The sequence below is a fragment of the Nanorana parkeri genome, unplaced genomic scaffold, assembly GCF_000935625.1.
Source record: "Nanorana parkeri isolate BGI_ZX_2015 unplaced genomic scaffold, ASM93562v1 scaffold33, whole genome shotgun sequence".
In the NCBI taxonomy this organism is placed as follows: Eukaryota; Metazoa; Chordata; class Amphibia; order Anura; family Dicroglossidae; genus Nanorana; species Nanorana parkeri.
In genome coordinates this window covers 121,561-140,548 of record NW_017306301.1, presented here as the reverse complement: position 1 = coordinate 140,548, position 18,988 = coordinate 121,561, and the positions used below count along the sequence as shown (strand labels likewise).

General features: G+C 43.2%; 1 protein-coding gene across 2 annotated transcripts in view; it reads right to left on the bottom strand.

Annotated features, from left to right (window-relative positions):
* The window catches only part of SIPA1 (signal-induced proliferation-associated 1), a 73,394-nt gene that overhangs the window by 45,796 nt on the left and 8,610 nt on the right, over positions 1–18,988 (bottom strand). For both annotated transcript variants that reach the window (XM_018568944.1, XM_018568948.1), the window contains exons 4-6: positions 9,818–9,992; positions 8,493–8,596; positions 3,548–4,345 (exon numbers count right to left, since the gene is read on the bottom strand). In XM_018568944.1, coding sequence (XP_018424446.1) covers positions 3,548–4,345; positions 8,493–8,596; positions 9,818–9,992 — 1,077 coding nt within the window. The remainder of the gene's footprint in view (positions 1–3,547; positions 4,346–8,492; positions 8,597–9,817; positions 9,993–18,988) is intronic.

Sequence of the window (18,988 nt, the reverse complement as noted above, 5' to 3'; positions counted from 1 at the left end):
AATATGTTTCATACAACACAGCATATGGGGGGGCAGGAGTAGTGGAGTATGTAAAGTAACACATGGGATGCAACGTGAGGTAGCTATAGCTATATAATGTTTCCTTTAATGTTATCTTACAACATGCTCAGGTATTTAGTTAACATTTTAACGTGTGGCAGAGTGAATGAACACTGCTATGTTAGCCCCAGAATGGAGTTTTCAGTGTTTCCTGGATAGAAGGGGTTAAAACTCAGCTTGCTCTCAAGTCTGTAATTAAGGATCTACAAGATCACAGTTCACAGGGCTCACTGGAGAGGAGCTTGGCTGAGAGACAGAGTCAGAGGGGTTGATTTACTAACCTTATAAACACACCACGAACATGTATACACCTCTGTAGTGTGTTCCCTCCCAGCATGATCTATGGGTGGAATCTAAACACCTTTGTAGTGTGTACACACCCAGCAGGTGTGTTGTGCAAAGCCAAGCATGAATTGCAAGGTGTAAATTAGCTCTATGTTGTGTTGCTTGCGTTGATGAATGCAGGAATGTAAATGCATGAGCTAACCATTTTTGTCTAAACTGTGAAGCAGCATTATATATGCATCATGTGCATGATTTTTCCATATATGGCATTAGTGGAAATATGCTTTTAGAGACTTTTTGGTTGATAAATACGTTTTGCTGTGTGAAAATCACACGCACCTAGTGCGTGCGTGTGTTTAGGTTAGTAAATCACCCCCAGAGAGTCTGAAAGACAGAGACAGAGACAGAGACAGAGGTATCTGGCTGTTTATTTTCTTGTTTTGTTTTATCTACTGGTTACAGTTTAGCTGCCCAGTAGGACAGATAGGGACTTTTATGTTAGTTAGCCTCCTATGTTGGAGTAGGTTTTTATTTGTAGTATTTTGTTTTGGAGCCATATGTATGGCATACATGCTTAATAAAACGCATGGGCACATTAAAACAAAGATACATTTTTGTTATTTGTGATCCCCGGACCGGGCCTGTCTGCCACACATGACATACCTAGTGTAAACAGAGTCTTTATCTTAAAGGAGAACTATGGGGCAACATTTTCTGCCCATAGTTCTCTTTAGGGTCATGGGGGAACCTATACTGTGTCCACCGTTGACCTAAAACTCAGTATATAGTGGGCTATTGCTCAATAGAGGCAGAACCAGCTGTACCTGCTCCCTCCCCCGTCTGTTCTTCCACTCCGCACTGGAGGATCGGAGAGGGGGAAATCCCTGCTGGGAGCAGTGACTGACAGTCACTGCTCTCTGTAGGGAGATGATTGGGAAGTGAGCGGATCGGCGGTATGTTTTCGCTCAATAGAGCCAACCTGTGACAGCTTCTTTGTCACAGGTCAGTTTGAATTATGGGGATGAGTGTTTTTCACTCATCCCATAATTCTCATAGAACTCTGTTCTCACCCTGAAGTTTATTTTCATTCATTGTTCTTCAATATTTGAAGGAGAACTATGGGGCAATGTTTTTTGTCCATAGTTCTCCTCAGAGTTACGGGAGGACATGTACTGCTATTGCCCGCTATATGCTGAGAGCGCCGCAGCCGGGACAGATTCTAACAATACTGTCGAGATCCACCCAGCTGGCTGATTAACAGCTGACTCTGCCTCTCTTAAGGCAGAATCAGCTGTGTCGGCGCCCTCCCCCGTCCATCCCTCCAGTCAGTGCTGGAGGATCGGATAGGGGAGGGGAGTATCCCTATGGGGAGTGGTGACTGACAGTCACCGCTCTCTGCAAGGAGATGATGGGGAAGTTAAACGCATCGGTGGTATGTTTTCACTCACTTCCCGATCAATATAGCTGACGTGCGGCAGTTTCAACATCACACGTTGGCTCTAACTATGGGGATGAGTGTAATTCACTCACCCCATAGTTCTGCTTTAACTATCTCCCGGCAGGCCGTTGTAAAAAAACGGCCGGTCGGGAGCTCTCTAGATCTGAGCGGGCGTCTTTAGACGTCCGCTCAGACACACCCCCGAGCGGGAAATTTGTAAGTTCCCCTCCCAAAAAGTTACACATAAAAAAAGAATAAAAAAGCAAAAACGACGATTGCGCCCATTACGCCGCACATGTTACATATCGCCACAAACGTCACAGTGAGAGCAATCATTCTAGGGCCATCAATCACTGATAACACTAAACTGATAAGCTGTAAAAGCTTTTAAAGCATCGCCTATGGCCAATTTTGGGTATGGTAGTTTTCTGCGTTTTTGCGGGTGCGCACAATTTTAAAGCTTGACATGTTTGGTGTCTATTTAACCGACGTGACCCGGTCTTTTATATTTTACCAAAAACTGGGTAATAATAAATGTTTCCTAACATAATAAAAACCGCAGTGATGATTAAATACCACCAAAAGAAAGCTCTATCTGTCCCCAAAAAATGGTATAAAATTCATTTCAGTACAGCGTTGCATGACGGAATAAATGTCAGTCAAAGTACCGCAGCGCTGAATACTGAAAAATGTCCTAGCCGGGAAGGGGGTCTAAACACCTGTTCTTCAAGCGGTTAAAGCATTTTCTGACCTGACAATATTTGCATATTACAAACTTATTTTTTGTTAAACAATATGCCTACAATGTAATGACTATTTCTGTACTACAACAAACTAACTTCCTGAGGTATGTATTTCCTGCTTCAGTTAAATATATTTCCTGCATTCTTAAACCAAGCATCCTGAGCAGTAAACACAATTGATTAAAGCTGTACCATACAAAATAACCATTCTGTTGCTAAACTATATTTCATTATTTTTGGGTAATGCTGCATGTATGTGTAAAGTAGGTTATGTAAGAAATTCTTCAGTTTAGAGTACGGATAGAATGCTGGCATATGAAATACATGGCTTCCATTACACATGCAAAGTCACCAAGCATGCAGTGGAGGTGATATACTAAATTAGTATAAGCTGTTCACCAATCAAAATTAATGTTCACTGTTCATAAGCTGCAAGTTAGTAAAACAAGACTTGGATATAAATATTTAAAGTTGCAGTGTTAATGGTCCCACCAATATGTAGCCAACTTGTCACAAAGAAAGCAGCTGGAACCCTGCAAAATGTAGACGCTGCTGGGCATGTGCAGCTATGAGAAGGGTGGTTCATCTGCATCTTTACTGATATCTGAGAATGTAAAGAAGAGGGTAAGGGGTAAGATGTTGTTCAGCTTCCCTATCAATATCAACATGAGACAGTGGGGGTGATTTACTAAAGGAATAGAACCTTTTCAACTAGCTGAATGTTCTGGGGCATGTTTTGGGGCATTTTTTAATAAACTAACTCTGAGTTAGTTAATTAGTACAAAAATAGGTGATGCTTGTATGACTAAACCTTACAAGAGTTGCAGATCATAAATCCATGAAAACCACTAATATATATAGGGGAAGCCTTTCCTATCAAACATTTTTGGACCCTATAACTGTTGAAATACTAAAAAAATTGTGAAATGAAGCATGTGTTAACTAGATAAGGAAAAACCACAAACAGTTTGTTACAAGAACCACTTCTGGTTATTGTCTTCTCAATTCTCTGTTCTCTCACCTGCAGCCTCTTGACAATGTGGTTTACTTCTTCTTCCACCTCACTCTCACTGTTAGCAAGTGGGCACAGAGACAATCTTCCTGCCCGTCCATAGTAAAGGTCCAATCCCCCCTTGTTGCAGTATGTCCATCCAAGTACATCACGGCATGAGCACTGGAAGCATACAGTTCCCTCACGCTCCTTTTTTGGATCTACTAAAACCACCATCTCAGAGGATATCCCTAGCATATAGGTACCTTCAGAAATACAGACACTTGTTGCTTTAACTGTCCACACAAGGGCACCAGAACTGTGGAATTCAGGCGGAAGACTGTATGCCCAGCGAGCTCCTTTTCCGCTTTTATCTCCAAGGCCTGTGCTGCCAGCTCTGTCCCTTTTCTTAGAAAGACCCAAGATGGTTAGTTTGGAGGAACAAGAATCCAAGGTAGTTGTGGTAACATGATCACGAGCCAAGTCCTTTAAATACTCTTCTCTTGTTCGTGTGGCCATAGCCAGAAACTTACCACCACGCTCAGCTGCATTTTCACCATTTATGGCTTTGGAGAGTAGGAAATCTCTAAGTTCGGGTGAGCGATTGAACAAAGTCGTAGGCAAAATAGGTCCAAAGGGTGGTGTGTCAGCCGTACGAGTTACAGCAACACTGTAGATAGTGTAAGGAGTACATGGATTGTGAGCTCTCACCACAATGAATACATGTTGAAAGTGGGAGCGTATGGTCTGTGGAGTGAAGGGGAGGGCACCTGGTTCTTGGAAAACAATTGTCACAATGTCATTACCAATATGCCTCTTCCGAAGTAGCTGAAAAATCAAATTACCATCAGTATAGGATAAACAATATATAATTTAGAATAATCATACAAAATGGTACTAAGTCTAAACAAAATAGTTTTAAGATTTTAGAAATGTAATCAATCAAAGTACTTACATTTCCACTATAACTGTATAATTAATTTTACATAAGATAAGTCCAGTTATGGACTCAACTTGCCAATATGCTTACATAGGTTTCATTTTGTTTACGTGAACTTGGAATTTATCATTTCAAGCTATGGCATGCAAGGCTGCCTGTGCTAAAGGTTGCTAAACAATTCCCAGCAGGTGAGTACAAGTTTCCAGCTACCAGTTATGGAAGTTTTGTTATTTCCTAAAACAAAATCCGCACACAATTAAATAGATATTAAAGAAAACCTGTTCTGAGATAGTGTGGAATCTCCAGTTGCTCCTGAAATGCTAGTTTAAAGCCTTACATGCTGATGCAATGGCTTTCTGAGGAACTGACCTGGAACAAGTGTGCAGAGTAGGAGTTCTGATTTCACAGCGGTTCTCTACATTGCGTGTTTTTCCAGGCCAGTACGTCAGTAAGTACTGAAGCCACAGACAGCCAAGCAACAAGTATTCTTAGAAGGAAGCCAGCAATGGCAGCCACCCTACTTCTCGCAGTATGGGTTTCCTTTAATAGTGCATGTTTATTCCTGAATGTTGCACTTTGTCTGGAATTCTCCTTTAAACAGCATTAATGCCACACATTATACACTTATTACCGTGCTATCAAAATAAAAATAATCATTCCATCAGTTATTATACGGGTGACAAGAAAAAGCCAATTCCATTTTTAGGCAAATCTTTTTAAAACAAATTAAGAAAAAGTAGATAGAAGGTCTGATAGATTTTGTTGGGAAGATTTTCTCTCATTTCCAGATTCCCCAATAGAAAACTGACAGAGGTTCTAACCCCTGCTCCCTATTTCATGCTTTAAACATGGAGTCCAAGTTCTAATGACTCCTCTAACAAAGTCAATCCATACTGATGTAATGACACTTTGGGGTCTAGTTGTAAAACAATTTGCATAGCTATTCATCCAGCGAATATACAGTATATAGGCAGTAGTGAATCAGCAAAATACCCCATTATGACCACAAGATGGAGCTGAGGTTCATAGAAAATAATTACGTTATAATAATGAGATACAATGTAACCATTTTAGGGAACACTTGAGGAAATTTGGAGATAAATATAATCAATGCCACTAGGGGACAGCTGTCAACCCATAACAGAAAGTGCTTGAACAAGGATCTACATGGCGGGTAGTCTTTTAATGAAAGCTGTTTGTTTCAAAAGATTTAAAAGTTTTTGAAATTACATTAACGTATTAAAGCTTACAAAACATTTTAGCTCTACTTTTAAAATTTACATGAATCTAATAATATGTACAAAAATAATAATTTTAGAACTGCTTGGACTCTATGGGCCCCCATGCATGATATAGCTTTTAAAGATGTCACCCACACTAGCTCCAGTCTGGGAGTGGAGGAGAAGGTTTATGTGTCAGGCTAGGAATTATTTATTCTAAGTCTCTAAGTACTCATGCCCCCTTCTGAAGACTACGTGCCTAAAAAGTAACACATCCTCATTACAGACTGGATGGACCAGCTAGTAATTAGAAGATATTTAAACATTAAGCTTGGTCTAATACTCTCGCCAAAATATCTCTCTTTAGCAAATCCTTTGTGAAACAGGTTTTAAAAATGCATTTCAGACCTAGAGTAAATGATCTTTTATAGACCCTGTATTATAAGATTTATTTGCTTAACATTAGGGCTGCGGAAATTAACAATTAATTTCTCGATTAATCGTTAATCTTTTTGATCGATTAAAAATTTTTTTGATCGCTAATGAAAATACTCACCTCTCTGCCGGCTTCCGGGATTCCCGTCGGAGATCCGGTGACGTCACAGACATCGACGTCACCGGACTCCTCCCCCCTTCCCCAAGAGGCTCCGGCTGGTAGCGAAGGGAAGGGGGAGGGGTCCGGTGACGTTGATGTCCCCAAGTGGCTCCGTCCGTTAACGAAGGGAAGGGGGGGGAGGAGTCCGATGACGGTGATGTCCGTGACGTCACCGGACTCCTCCCCCCCTTCCCTTCGTTAGCCGACAGAGCCACTTGGGCCGGTAAGTTTGCCCAAGAAACTTGTTCTGCCCTATCAATTTTTAAATAGGTTATACTTGCATTACAGCACAGCAATGAAGTAATAAAATGAAGTAGGATTACACTAATCCAGCACGTTATTATTCTGGGTTGCCCCACTCAAGCGGCGGCCATATTGAGTGGGGCACGTGCTGGATTAGTGTGATCCTAGTTCATTTTATTACTTCATTGCTGTGCTGTATGTGTATAGGCCAATGTAGTTGCATCTGCACGTGCGTTAGAATTAATCAAAATTAATCGATTGAAAAAAAATGTGATTAATCGAACACGAAAATTTTAATCAGTAACAGCCCTACTTAACATTTATGTACCTGTATAACTTGTATTTTTTATACTTGCTACTAGCAGACTAGCTACTGCACGATTCAGTATCTTCATTCTGTTTTCTTTTTAGCAATTGTTAATATGTAACGTATATTTCCTTAACATATTTTCTGTATCATCTACAATTAAAGTAGAACTCCGGCAAATCAAATCTTAACCCTTGCAGCGGGGGTACCCTCGCACTGCAAGTGTTAAGTGCTCATTTTATCAATGGAGCTAAAAAAAGAAAAGTTAGACTAACCCGAACCACAATCCCATTTTGGTCATAGACCGGTCCCATCAGCCTCACTCCCCCTCCGGAGTGGAGAAGGAGATCGTTAGCCGACAGAGCCACTTGGGCCGGTAAGTTTGCCCAAGAAACTTGTTCTGCCCTATCAATTTTTAAATAGGTTATACTTGCATTACAGCACAGCAATGAAGTAATAAAATGAAGTAGGATTACACTAATCCAGCACGTTATTATTCTGGGTTGCCCCACTCAAGCGGCGGCCATATTGAGTGGGGCACGTGCTGGATTAGTGTGATCCTAGTTCATTTTATTACTTCATTGCTGTGCTGTATGTGTATAGGCCAATGTAGTTGCATCTGCACGTGCGTTAGAATTAATCAAAATTAATCGATTGAAAAAAAATGTGATTAATCGAACACGAAAATTTTAATCAGTAACAGCCCTACTTAACATTTATGTACCTGTATAACTTGTATTTTTTATACTTGCTACTAGCAGACTAGCTACTGCACGATTCAGTATCTTCATTCTGTTTTCTTTTTAGCAATTGTTAATATGTAACGTATATTTCCTTAACATATTTTCTGTATCATCTACAATTAAAGTAGAACTCCGGCAAATCAAATCTTAACCCTTGCAGCGGGGGTACCCTCGCACTGCAAGTGTTAAGTGCTCATTTTATCAATGGAGCTAAAAAAAGAAAAGTTAGACTAACCCGAACCACAATCCCATTTTGGTCATAGACCGGTCCCATCAGCCTCACTCCCCCTCCGGAGTGGAGAAGGAGAAAGGCGGCTGGAGGGAGCACTCTACGAGCCAGCCGGGATCAAGTTTCGGGTGCTCGTAACACTTGCAGTGCAGGGGTAGCCCCACTGCAAGGGTTGATATTTGATTTGGCCGGAGTTCTGCTTTAATAACTGAAATGTTACCTTTTTATATCTAAAATTCTCCCACATACCATATTCATTTCCTTTAATTCCACTAAATGAATCTTGTGTCATCTGCTACATCCTACACACAGGGAGGACTGTGCTATATCTAAACAAAATAGTTTTAACTCCTATTCTTTACCAATCTAAAAGAAAAAACTTAATAGACTGTAGAAATATAACTGGTTTAAAAATGTAGCCCCTCCTAATATCTTATATCATGTAAAAGAACTTACTAAGGTCTACTTCAGCCCTAATAAAACTCTGAAAAGGAATTAAAATATGCATGCTTTTTATGTAATGTACAAGAACAAAAAACAATCAAATGCTTCAACGACATAAAAGAGAGCATAATGGATGTGACTAAATAGAAATGATGGCGTACTCTCCACATAATGTGATAGAATTAGCAGTTATAACATAACTAGTGAGCTATCACCCAAGAAAGGTGTTGATGATTCTCAATGTATTTGGTTACCTGTTGACTATTGCTTGCAGTAAACGGAAGCATTGTTGATACGTGAAACATGATCTCATAATCTTGGTAACGAGTGTAGAGAGAGTGTGTACCCGTACTGTCAGCTGTGAACAAGTACAATGATGTAAGTGCTAGTAGCTGTAAACCAGTTATAAAATATACATATTTATAACATTGACATTAGGCATTCTGTATATATTTTAGTGTGTGTACGTAGAATGTTGGCTTTATTTTAAAGAAGTTTCACAAGCATTTTAACAAATTGGAGTACCTCCTGAAATTAAGTGATCAAAGTTTAAAAAACTGACAACATCATATAGAAAATAAGTGTTTACAAGGAGTATAACAAATGAGCAATTGAACCTCCAGGATATGTATATACTTATGGGTCTATTATCAATGTTTTCACGAAAGATTCACACATTTTTCTAATTTAATCATGTAAAAATGTGTGAATCTTGGTTAAAAGTTGAGAGAACCTTGAGTAAAAATGTTGGTAGATAGACCCCTTAGTGCAACGTTAAAGTGAACTTTCTGCCACCCCTGCCAGTGAACACTGTGCCAATTCTGAGAAAAAGTTCCCTGAAGTTCTCTGGGAAACCAGGACATCTGGGAGTGTCAACCTGGGTCCCCCACAGTTCTTACAGGTTCCTCATGTTGATCTCCAGCAAGAGGATCCCATGAGAACTGCAGGGGAACCAGGAGATCGACTCTCAGTATCAGATTGGCAGTAGAATTGAGGGGACAATTTCTCATGAATGGAGTGGTGTTCGCTGAGATGGGTGGCAAAAGAGGTAAGTATCCCATCTCTTCTTTTAAAGATGCATTTTTTGGAGGTGACTGCATTTAAGTATCCAATCTATTTTTTACAGGTGTGCATTGTCTTGCAAAATTTTGGGGTAGCAACAGGATCAATTTAAAACCATTTGATCCAAACAAATGCTTGTGGATGCCAGACTTAGGTCATTCAAAGTCTGATCTGTGTAAATAATGCTTGTTTTCCTTGTGATCAATGGGTGGGGATCTAAAGAACTAGCCCTGTATTGCATCCATAGGGTTGATTAACAGTGCTTCTGCAATTCATGTGGCTTTCAGAGATTCTCCAGTTTAAAAAAAATATTTGTGCAAGGAGGTCCTGGTATTTGCTTTTCTATGTAGTAAAGGTAATAGGTATTTCACCAGAAGTGGGCCTGTATTACCTGTTGGTCTAATCAAAGAGGTGATTGCAGTACACCCCCAAGTCTTAAATTTAAAGAATGGCAAATGTAATTCTTGATAAAATATTTGTCTGTCTAAGGTAAACTTTAAGAAAATAAATCACTTACTTTTGTTATCCAACTGTGCACGGTACTTGTCAAATCCTTTAAGTTTAACTTCATCCCCTAGAAGGCTCAAAAACTCCTTAAACACTGGCCCGGCTGTCTCATTGTTATACATTTCTTCTTCAGTAGCTTGTCCACTCTTGCAGTACAAAACTCCAATTTTTCTCTGAAAACTAAGCTGAAGATTAAAAATAAAAAAAATTAAATGCTACAAAAAGTAGTTTGAACCTTAAAGTGCACTTCCACTACATGCTATTTCCATTCCCCAAAAATACCCAAAATATATATATTTTTTCTAACCTTTTTAGTTATTTCTTTGGTGCAGGCATTTGAGCATAGGGCAAGTTACTCTGAACAATCTCAACGTGGAGGGGGTTACAGACTGAGTTTCCTTCATTACCATACCTTGAGATCCTTAAAAGAGAACTATGGGGGTAACTGTTTTTCCTCATAGTTCTCTTTAAGTTCACAGAAGGACATATACTATCCTCCTCCTGTGATCCAAAGCTCAGTATATGGCAGGCTATTGCCCGTGATATTCTGAGAGAGCCACAGCCGGGACAGATCATGACAATACTGTCGAGATCCACCCAGCTGCGTGAGTGAAAGTTGGCTCTGCCTATCTAGAGGCAGAGCCATCGGTGCCTGCCCCCTCTCTCATTCATTGCTCCACTCAGCGCTGGAGGATCGGAGAGAGGAGGGGGGAATCCCTACAGGGAGCGGTGACTGACAGTCATTCATTTAGAACAGAGGCTGCAGAAAAAGGGATTGAGGACTTTGTGTACTCAAATTCTTTTTCTATTTTAAAAGGGAAATATCAGGGGGCTGTTTGGACCCCTAATAGTTCCCCAAAGCCCCCCCCCCAACAGTAAAAAAATTATTAAAATAAAACAAAAAATAAGAAATAATAAAAATAAAATTAAAAATGTTTTTACTATTTTTTAAAAATCCTGGAGGCAGGGCGCTGGGTGACATCACACGCCTGTTGGGGGGGCATTTTTTTCTTGCCTCGGGCGCAAAAGGAGCTGGCTACAGCTATGCTCCCACGGTGCGGCTGCCAGCTGAATGTGTTAGACGCTGCAGATGGAAAGGGGCAGGACACCTCTCCCCATGTGCAACGTCGGCCACACGAGCCACGGGAGGATAAGACGCTGGGGCCTATATGACGCACTGGAATGTAAGCCGGCCGACTCCCTGCGTTCAGGGGCGGGAGGGGGTGTGAGGTTGTATTGAAGTCAATGGCACCGCAGGCATGCCCCCCGCCCACAGTGCAAAAGCCCGGAACGCAGGCACATTAGTGCCTGCATTCCGGCCCAGTGCGATCTGCAAAAATAGTGCTCGCAGCATTGTTGCGGATCGCACTGGACTGGAAAGCAGGCACTAATGTGCCTGGGTTCCGGATGCAGGCGATTGCACTGTAGGCGAGGGGCCTGCCTGCGGTGCCATTGACTTCAATGCACTGCCACGCCCCCTCCCGGCCCTGAATGCAGGTGTTTTTTCATTGGTAGATCTCATTGAGCTCGACATTTGAAAAGTAGATCTCCAGACGAAAAATTGTGGGCACCCCTGTACTAGACCATTTGTGATAGACACACTGAAAGATGTAACCACTGTTGGTCATTATCTACTGAACTTCAACACCTGGTCCCAGAGACTTCTGAGTACTACAGATGTTGAAGAATAGTGGGTATTGTTCAAGTAAGGAATAACTGAACAGGTGGAGGATATTTTTAGATGAAGATGAGAATTGAAGAGAGAGTGCAGAGTGAGAAATTAAATGGATACATGCATGAAAAGGAGCCAATTTATTTTATTTTATTTATAATAAATAGAGCCAAAAAAGAACAGACAAAAACATCAGTATAGAACAAGGGAACCATGGCTAAAATACCAGGCTTTGGATTGCAGGGTGAAAAACATCTGTTAAACCAAGGACACAGTACAGTTTGAACATCAACAAAATGGTATATTGAAACAATATTAGAACCCTTATATAAACAGAAAAAAACATGCTAGGATCTAACTCCAAGATTCGACAGCGGCAAGCTGCAACTACCCAAAAAGTGTACACACTTCCTCAATATTATAAAATCAACTGTGTTGCGATGTGCCTTATAACACTATTGTGTGCAAAACAAAGATGAATGCATAATAGGTAAAAACAGTGACAATCAAATCATCAATCATTGAAGGGCGGAGCTTAAGACTGCTTCCTGGTTGATGCATGCCACTGCAAGGACTACTGCTGAGGACTTTGCTTTGTTGTTTGTAAGTGCATTTTTATTTAAATACATGTTTTACTGAGATACTGCACAATGGAAGTTCTTATTCTCTTATTTTGAGCTCCACGGGGTTGTTGAAAGGAGGAGGAAAAGGAGATTATGAGGGCATCTAAGTGTAGATCCTGCTATTAGTGAAGAGGTGCTGTATAGCGAGGTGAGAACGAAGGGAAAAAAGAGAAGTTCAATGCTGACTGAACAGGATAAGTTTGAAAAGGAATGAAATAACATAGTGAATTCTCTTTAAACTAATATTATAAGGGCTATCTGGTGAGTGCAATAGAGAGCAATTAAGGCGCACGGTCACACATTGCAGAATAATAGTGCACTACTCCAGTAAGGATTAAGCACGGTGTCACTTTGGGGATTGAAAGTTTTAAAATACATTTTTACCCATTTATTTATCCATCCGAAATTTTGGATTTTTTGTATATAACTGATTACCAGGCTTATGTGGTTTTTGCACTTGGAATAATGTATAATGCACTTATTTGCACTTTTTACTAGGGCTGGTAATGATTAAAATTTTCCTGTTCGATTAATCGAATTTTTTTTAAATCGATTAATCGACTAATTTCGATTAATTATAACGCACATACAGAGGGGGGTCTCACCAGAGCTTTGAGGGGGCCTCACCAGGGTAGCAGGTCTACTGTGATTATGATTGAATTGATTTGAGATTTGTTGTTGCACAAAAGGAATAGGAATATGTATATATGTGTGTGTGTGTGTGTGTGTGTGTGTATGTGTATATATATATATATATATATACACATATACATACATACATACATATATACATTTTTTAGTGCAATACATGTGTCTGCACTGTTTTGCACCTTGCACCAAATTGCACTTTATACATCATATTGTGGTGGGAGGAAGTGATTTTCACTGTTTACATTCATCTTTCTATTGCACACAATAGTAGCAAAGTGCAACACAGTTTTTTTTTAATAATGTTAAAACCCTGTACCAGGAGGTACAAGGGCTGATATAGACTCAATGGTGGACAGGATCATTGGCGCACTGTCTAATCAAATAGAGGGAGTGCACCAGCAGGTGATGGCCCTGGAGCCGCGAATCGCGGAAGTGGAAAATGCGTCCACAGACACAGCCATCAGGGTGGCTGCTCTCGAGGCGTCCCTGTATCATCACAGTCAGCTTATTACCCAGCTCCAACTGAAGGTGGATGACGGGGAGAACAGGAACCGTCGAAACAATATCAGAATTCAGGGGTTGCCTGAGTCGACAGAGGGCCCCAACCTTCGTGCCACAGTCCTTGCACTGCTTAATACCCTGCTTGACAAGCCTATAACTAATCACTTTGAGATAGACCGAGTACATCGCGTGGCTGGGCCTAGAGAGAATGATGGGTCTTTTCCCAGGGATGTTCTGTGCAGAATCCACTTCTATTCAATGAAGGAGGAACTGATGAGAAAAGCATGGCAGAAGAAGACAGTGGACTTTGATGGTGCAAATATTTATTGCTGGCCGGACATTTTCAGATGCACGCTGCTGATGAGAAGGGCGATGCAACCCTTGCTTCAACAACATACACATAGTTTCACATAGTGATCAAGCAAGGGGGGCGGCAGTTTACCCTATCCACCACTGAACAACTGCCCGCATTGTTCACGTTCCTGGAGGTGGAAGAATTTGAGGTACCTGACTTGATGGACCCTGGGGAGGGATCGTTGCGGCCTCCACACCTCCGGCCTCATTGACAACGGAGCCGCAGAACCCATCAGGAAGTATACCCAACTAGAGCAGCCGGTTCTTGTCCCCGTTTACGAGATGTTTGAAGATCTACAAAAGTCAGCACCTGTACCCTGTTAATTGGGTATACGTTTCTTACAGGATGACTCAGTGTGACGGTTCCAGTTTAAGTGGACGGGGCACGTGCAGACCCTGGGGGTCTTAGTTTCTTATGTGTTTTATAGAAGAGTTAGGGATAGCATGTTCTGAGATAGAGGACTCATCCTGCTAGATTCACTAAGATACTACTTGTTTCAGATGCTAATGTTTGCGTAGGTTAATGTGCTGCTTATGTGGGGGAGCAGAGTGCGGTGGGGGCCTTTGGGAGAGGCGCAGTCTGCTCAGACAAATCGAGTGGAGTTGCTCGGAGCGATCTAGTGTGCCCGTGGGGTGGAGGCTAAGGCGCCACGGTCTGGAGGTGGGTGGAGTGCCGGAGAGCATCCCGGTCCATTCTAGCTTCTCTCAGGCCGGCGTCCCACACACTTTTTTAGCTCCCTTTTCGAAGGGGGTTATAGCACACTGATGATACTTTTGCCTGCATGTGGGATTGTACCCAGCTGGGGCCCGGGAGGGTGGGGCTCTCTCTTCCCATGGTCAGGGCACTGTTCCTCACCTAGGGCCTTCCCCCTTTAGCCGAGAATAGGTTTGGGGGATCTAGCCCTGGAGGTTCGGTATGTACCATTTGAAACAGACTCTTCTGTCTCGCCGAAAGGTGGCCGGAGGCCCGGGATTCCCAGACACGATCTAATACCACTGGGCAGTGCATATGGCGAGGGTCCTAGAATGTGGGAATGGGGAGAGGTAAGAGCTGGATCCAATTGGAGCAGGAAGCCACTGTAGTTCCCCTTAGGTGTCTCCCCTGGCTGCACAAGGAGGTGGATCTGCAAGTAAAACGACACCCCCTGATTGGCCCAACGCTAAAAGTGATGAGATCGGTCACTGACTATATACTGGACGCCTCGAAGTCGGTGGGTATGTCTCCAGTTTTGGGGAACCCAAATTTCTCTGCCAGGCTGGAGAATTCGTTTTTTCACTCCTTCGGGCAAGCGGGTAAGACCCGTCTTATATATTTGCATATTAAGGATGTCCAACAGATACTTAAGCTCACATCATACAAGGAATTATGTCTGGCCACTTCCCCTATCCGTCATGGTCTATCTCTGGCGTACCCTTTCCTCTCCCACCCTCCGGACTTATACCCTCCGAGACCCACATACCCTTTCCTCTCCCACCCTCCGAGACCCACATATATAGGGGCATGGGAAAGGGAGATGGAGGTAGAATTTACTGATCATCAGGTTAGTATGATGTGTCGGTTTGCTCATCAGTCTTCCATTTCGTGTGCCATACAAGAGATACATTTAAAAATTCTATCCCGTTGGTACAGTGTACCTTGGGTGTTGCATAAGATCTATCCCCAGTGCTCACCCCTGTGTTCGCGTTGCTCTGAACATGACGGAACTATGCTAAACGTGTTTTGGAGCAGTCCAAAACTCCAGCCATTCTGGACGACAGTAAGGGAGGCCATATTTTCGATGACTGAGATTCAGTTGGGTGAGGACCCAGCAGGGTTTCTTCTGCACCTGCCGCCCCTCTCAGCGAAAATGTGTAAGAAATCCTTGCTTCTCCACCTTCTGAATACAGCTAAAGCGAGCATTCCGGTATATTGGAAACAGACATCTCCTCCACCAATTAGCTTATGGTCCCGTAAAATTGAGGAGACCCGGTCGATGAAGGAGCTGCAGGTGGAGAGAGCTTGGATGGGAGTGAGGTCCAGGGATGTCTGGTTTTACTGCATGTTGTACTTTTCCTCTGAGCAATACAAAACCCTCTGTGTGGCGAATGCTTAGGGGGCACAGAGCAGTACGGTTGTCGGTATACTGATAACGCGGGATTTCGAGACATGGGAGGCCGACTTGATGTCAGTACCATATTGTGGTGCCTGTCCTCTGTTTGTTTTTCTTTTTCTTCCTCTCTTCCCATCTTCATTTATTCTCTTCTACATCCCCCTCTCCCCGGATATATTCCCTATTTGCCTATTTTCACTTCATTTTCCCTTGCACTCTGTTCTCTTGTTTTAGGTTATATAGGTTCATTTGTTATATAGGTTCATATATCTGTTATTCTTTCATGGCCCTCAATGGTGGACCTAATTAACACTGTTTGCTCCTAACATCCATTTGGAGAGTGGGTCTTATTGGAAGGGACCCTTGCTAATGACGGTATGGACCGGAGCTCTGCAGTAGTGCGACTCATGGTCTACAGGAGAGATGAGTCCAGTAGTAATCATCAATAGGGTGTTATTGCTACACCATGATTGCAACGATCGATGATTAGTAAATGTGTAAATAATGGTGTGGCTTCAACTGTTTGTCCTTTTTATCCTTTTTCTCATGAAGACATGGAAAATTGGTGGTATGCTTAAATAAAGAATTTATTAAAAAAAAATACCAGATAGCATTCGGAAGCTCCTGAATGCTATTCGTGAGCTCCCGAATGCCATTCGGGTCTGTGAGCTGAGGTGTCATATGAATAGTATTATGATACCTCAGCTCACAGACCCGAATGGCATTCAGGAGCTCCCGAATGCTATGTGGTATTTGACAGGTGACAATGTCAAATGGGGGGAGCGAGACCCGTGACGTCACGACTCACTCGGCCTGTTTACTTTTAGGCAGGAGATGTAATTGTGCAGCGAGTTTTTGTCGGGTTCGGACGGTTGTCGTGTGGCGGGACTTTTTTATTTCAGCAGGTGTCGTGCATCGTGATTGACGCTGGATTACATTGATGGAGCCATTTTTTTTTTTTTTTTAATTAAACGAATAGTCAAAAATTGACTTTTTTCAATTAAAGGATTTTTTTCTAAAAGTGTGGTTTGTTTATTTACTTTGAATTGTAACCCTTGTGGCAGTGTAAACCAATGCCACGGTTTATTATGGCGACTTTGGCACCCAGGACTCTCAGCCAAAGGGGCTGAGAGGGTCCAGAATGTGAAACATGTTATAAGGAAGAGCCTGGCTTTTCAGGTTCGTCCAGGTTTTCCTAATTGTAACTGGGATCTGGAGCTCTGGAGATTTTTGTAGAGCTCTGGGTGGGATGAACTCTCCAGTCCTGGGGCCAGGTGTTGCCAATGACGAGCTTGGGCTGATCAGGTGGCTGAGAGCAGCCTCATTAGGAAGCCAGCCCAGTGCTCAGAGAGTTGGGTTGGAGTGTTGGAGTTGTGCATGTGCAGGAGGCACACGGACACACGCAACTCGGGTGCGTGCCGGACGCACAAGGAACAGCTGAGGGAAGCTGGGAGAGGTCAGGAAGGTCGGTGACCATAGGACCTGTGGGACACGCTGCTGGGAGAGCCGTGTTGAACTGAGGTGTGCTGAGAGCCTTATAGCTGAGGAAAGCTACTAAGGTCGGTATGTGTTAAAAGGACGGTATTTGCTAAAGAAGGCCGATTATCATGAAAAGTGCTTGAAATGTTGGACTTTATGTGAACAGGGGAAGGCTACCCCGTGGATGATCAGAGACTTTGGGGTCTATTCACTAAGCTACCGTAGGCAGCCGAGTGAATGACCGGCCTAAAGCGAAATGAGCGGAACGCTGTTCGGCTATTCACTACAGGCTGGTACGGCTGATTTCAGACGTATACCGGCTGAAATCAGCCACACATCGGGTGGCTTCGGGTCGGCTGACCATGCTCTGCATGTTCGGCCGACCCGAGGTGCAGAAGGAGTTCGGGTCGAACCTCCGGCAGGCTACTCTCTCCTGTTCAGTCCATTCACATAGATGCCGAACAGCAGTGAGTGAATAGCCTCGGCTGTTCTGCTCAGTCTCTCTGTGGGACGGAGCAGAACAGTAAAACAGTTAAAAAAGTAGAAAAATAAAAATGGAAAACGATTGTACGGAGCTAGCAATGACAGCTAGCTCCGCCCAACAGTTTTCTATTGGCCGGCGGTTCTGCTGCCGTCAAAAAAAAAAAGCCTAACTCTCCGGCGCTCTGGGAGTCTCCCGCTGACGGCCGCCAAGGAGATAAACACTGCTTTTTTTTTTCTCTTATTCTGACACGGAGCCGTGTCAGAATAGAAAAAAATAAATACATTTGGCCATAGGAATGCATTGCTAGATTCCTATTGGCTATTTCAATTTGCAATAGCCAATAGCAAACTAGCATTGTACCCGCCCTCTGCTGCTGTCAATCAGTAGTGGTGGACCTGATGAAGAACTGCAGGGCGGGTGCAATGTTAGTTTGCTATTGGCTATTGCAAATTGAAATAGCCAATAGGAATCTAGCAATGCATTCCTATGGGCAACATTTTTTTATTTATTTTTTCTATTCTGATACGGCTCCATGTCAGAATAAGAGAAAAAAAGAAAAAGCACTGTTTCTCTCCTTGGCGGCCGGGAGCGGGAGACTCCCGGAGCGCCATGGAGTGTTAGGCTGTCTGGAGATCAGTGTCCCTGGTTAGCTGGTGACCAGGGACGCTGATCTCTCTGCAAGTGGCCAACGCCAGCCGTAAGATAACGTCTGATCCGCCCAGCTGTCAGAAGCAGGCTAATGGCCGGCCGCTCGTCTAGCTTCGGCTTTCAGCGCGGCTCAGCCTGCGGCTCGACTGAGCCGCTTGGCCAAGTTCGGGAGCTGTACGGGCTATAGTGAATAGCCTGTACAGCAGCCCTTCGGTTCTACTGAACCGAAGGGGTCCTGGGGCTGAAGCTAGCCGAAGGATCGGCCGAAGCTACGGCTAGATCCTTCGGCTGCTTCGTGAATAGACCCCTTTGTGTTTGCCCTTGTAATAAACTGAGTTTTACTTGACTTACCTGGACTACAGTGGACTGTCCTTGTTACACCCTTTAGTGACTGAGTAGGGGTAAAAGTACCCCTTAATCATTCACAAGGGGGGCGGCATCTGGGTTTACCCTTAATTAAATGGGTACCCGATGCAAATAAGCTCCCCTGCCCGCAGACAACCACAACCACCGGGTCAGGGTTGTGGGGAAGAGGCCCTTGTCAATTGTGTCAGGGTTGTGGGGAAGAGGCCCTCCCAATGCCGAGGGCACGTGGCCTGGTAAGGCGCAGGGGGGGGGGGCACTCTATCGCCCCCCCCCCTTTCCTCCACTGCGCTCGGATCAAAGGTCTGGTAGGAAT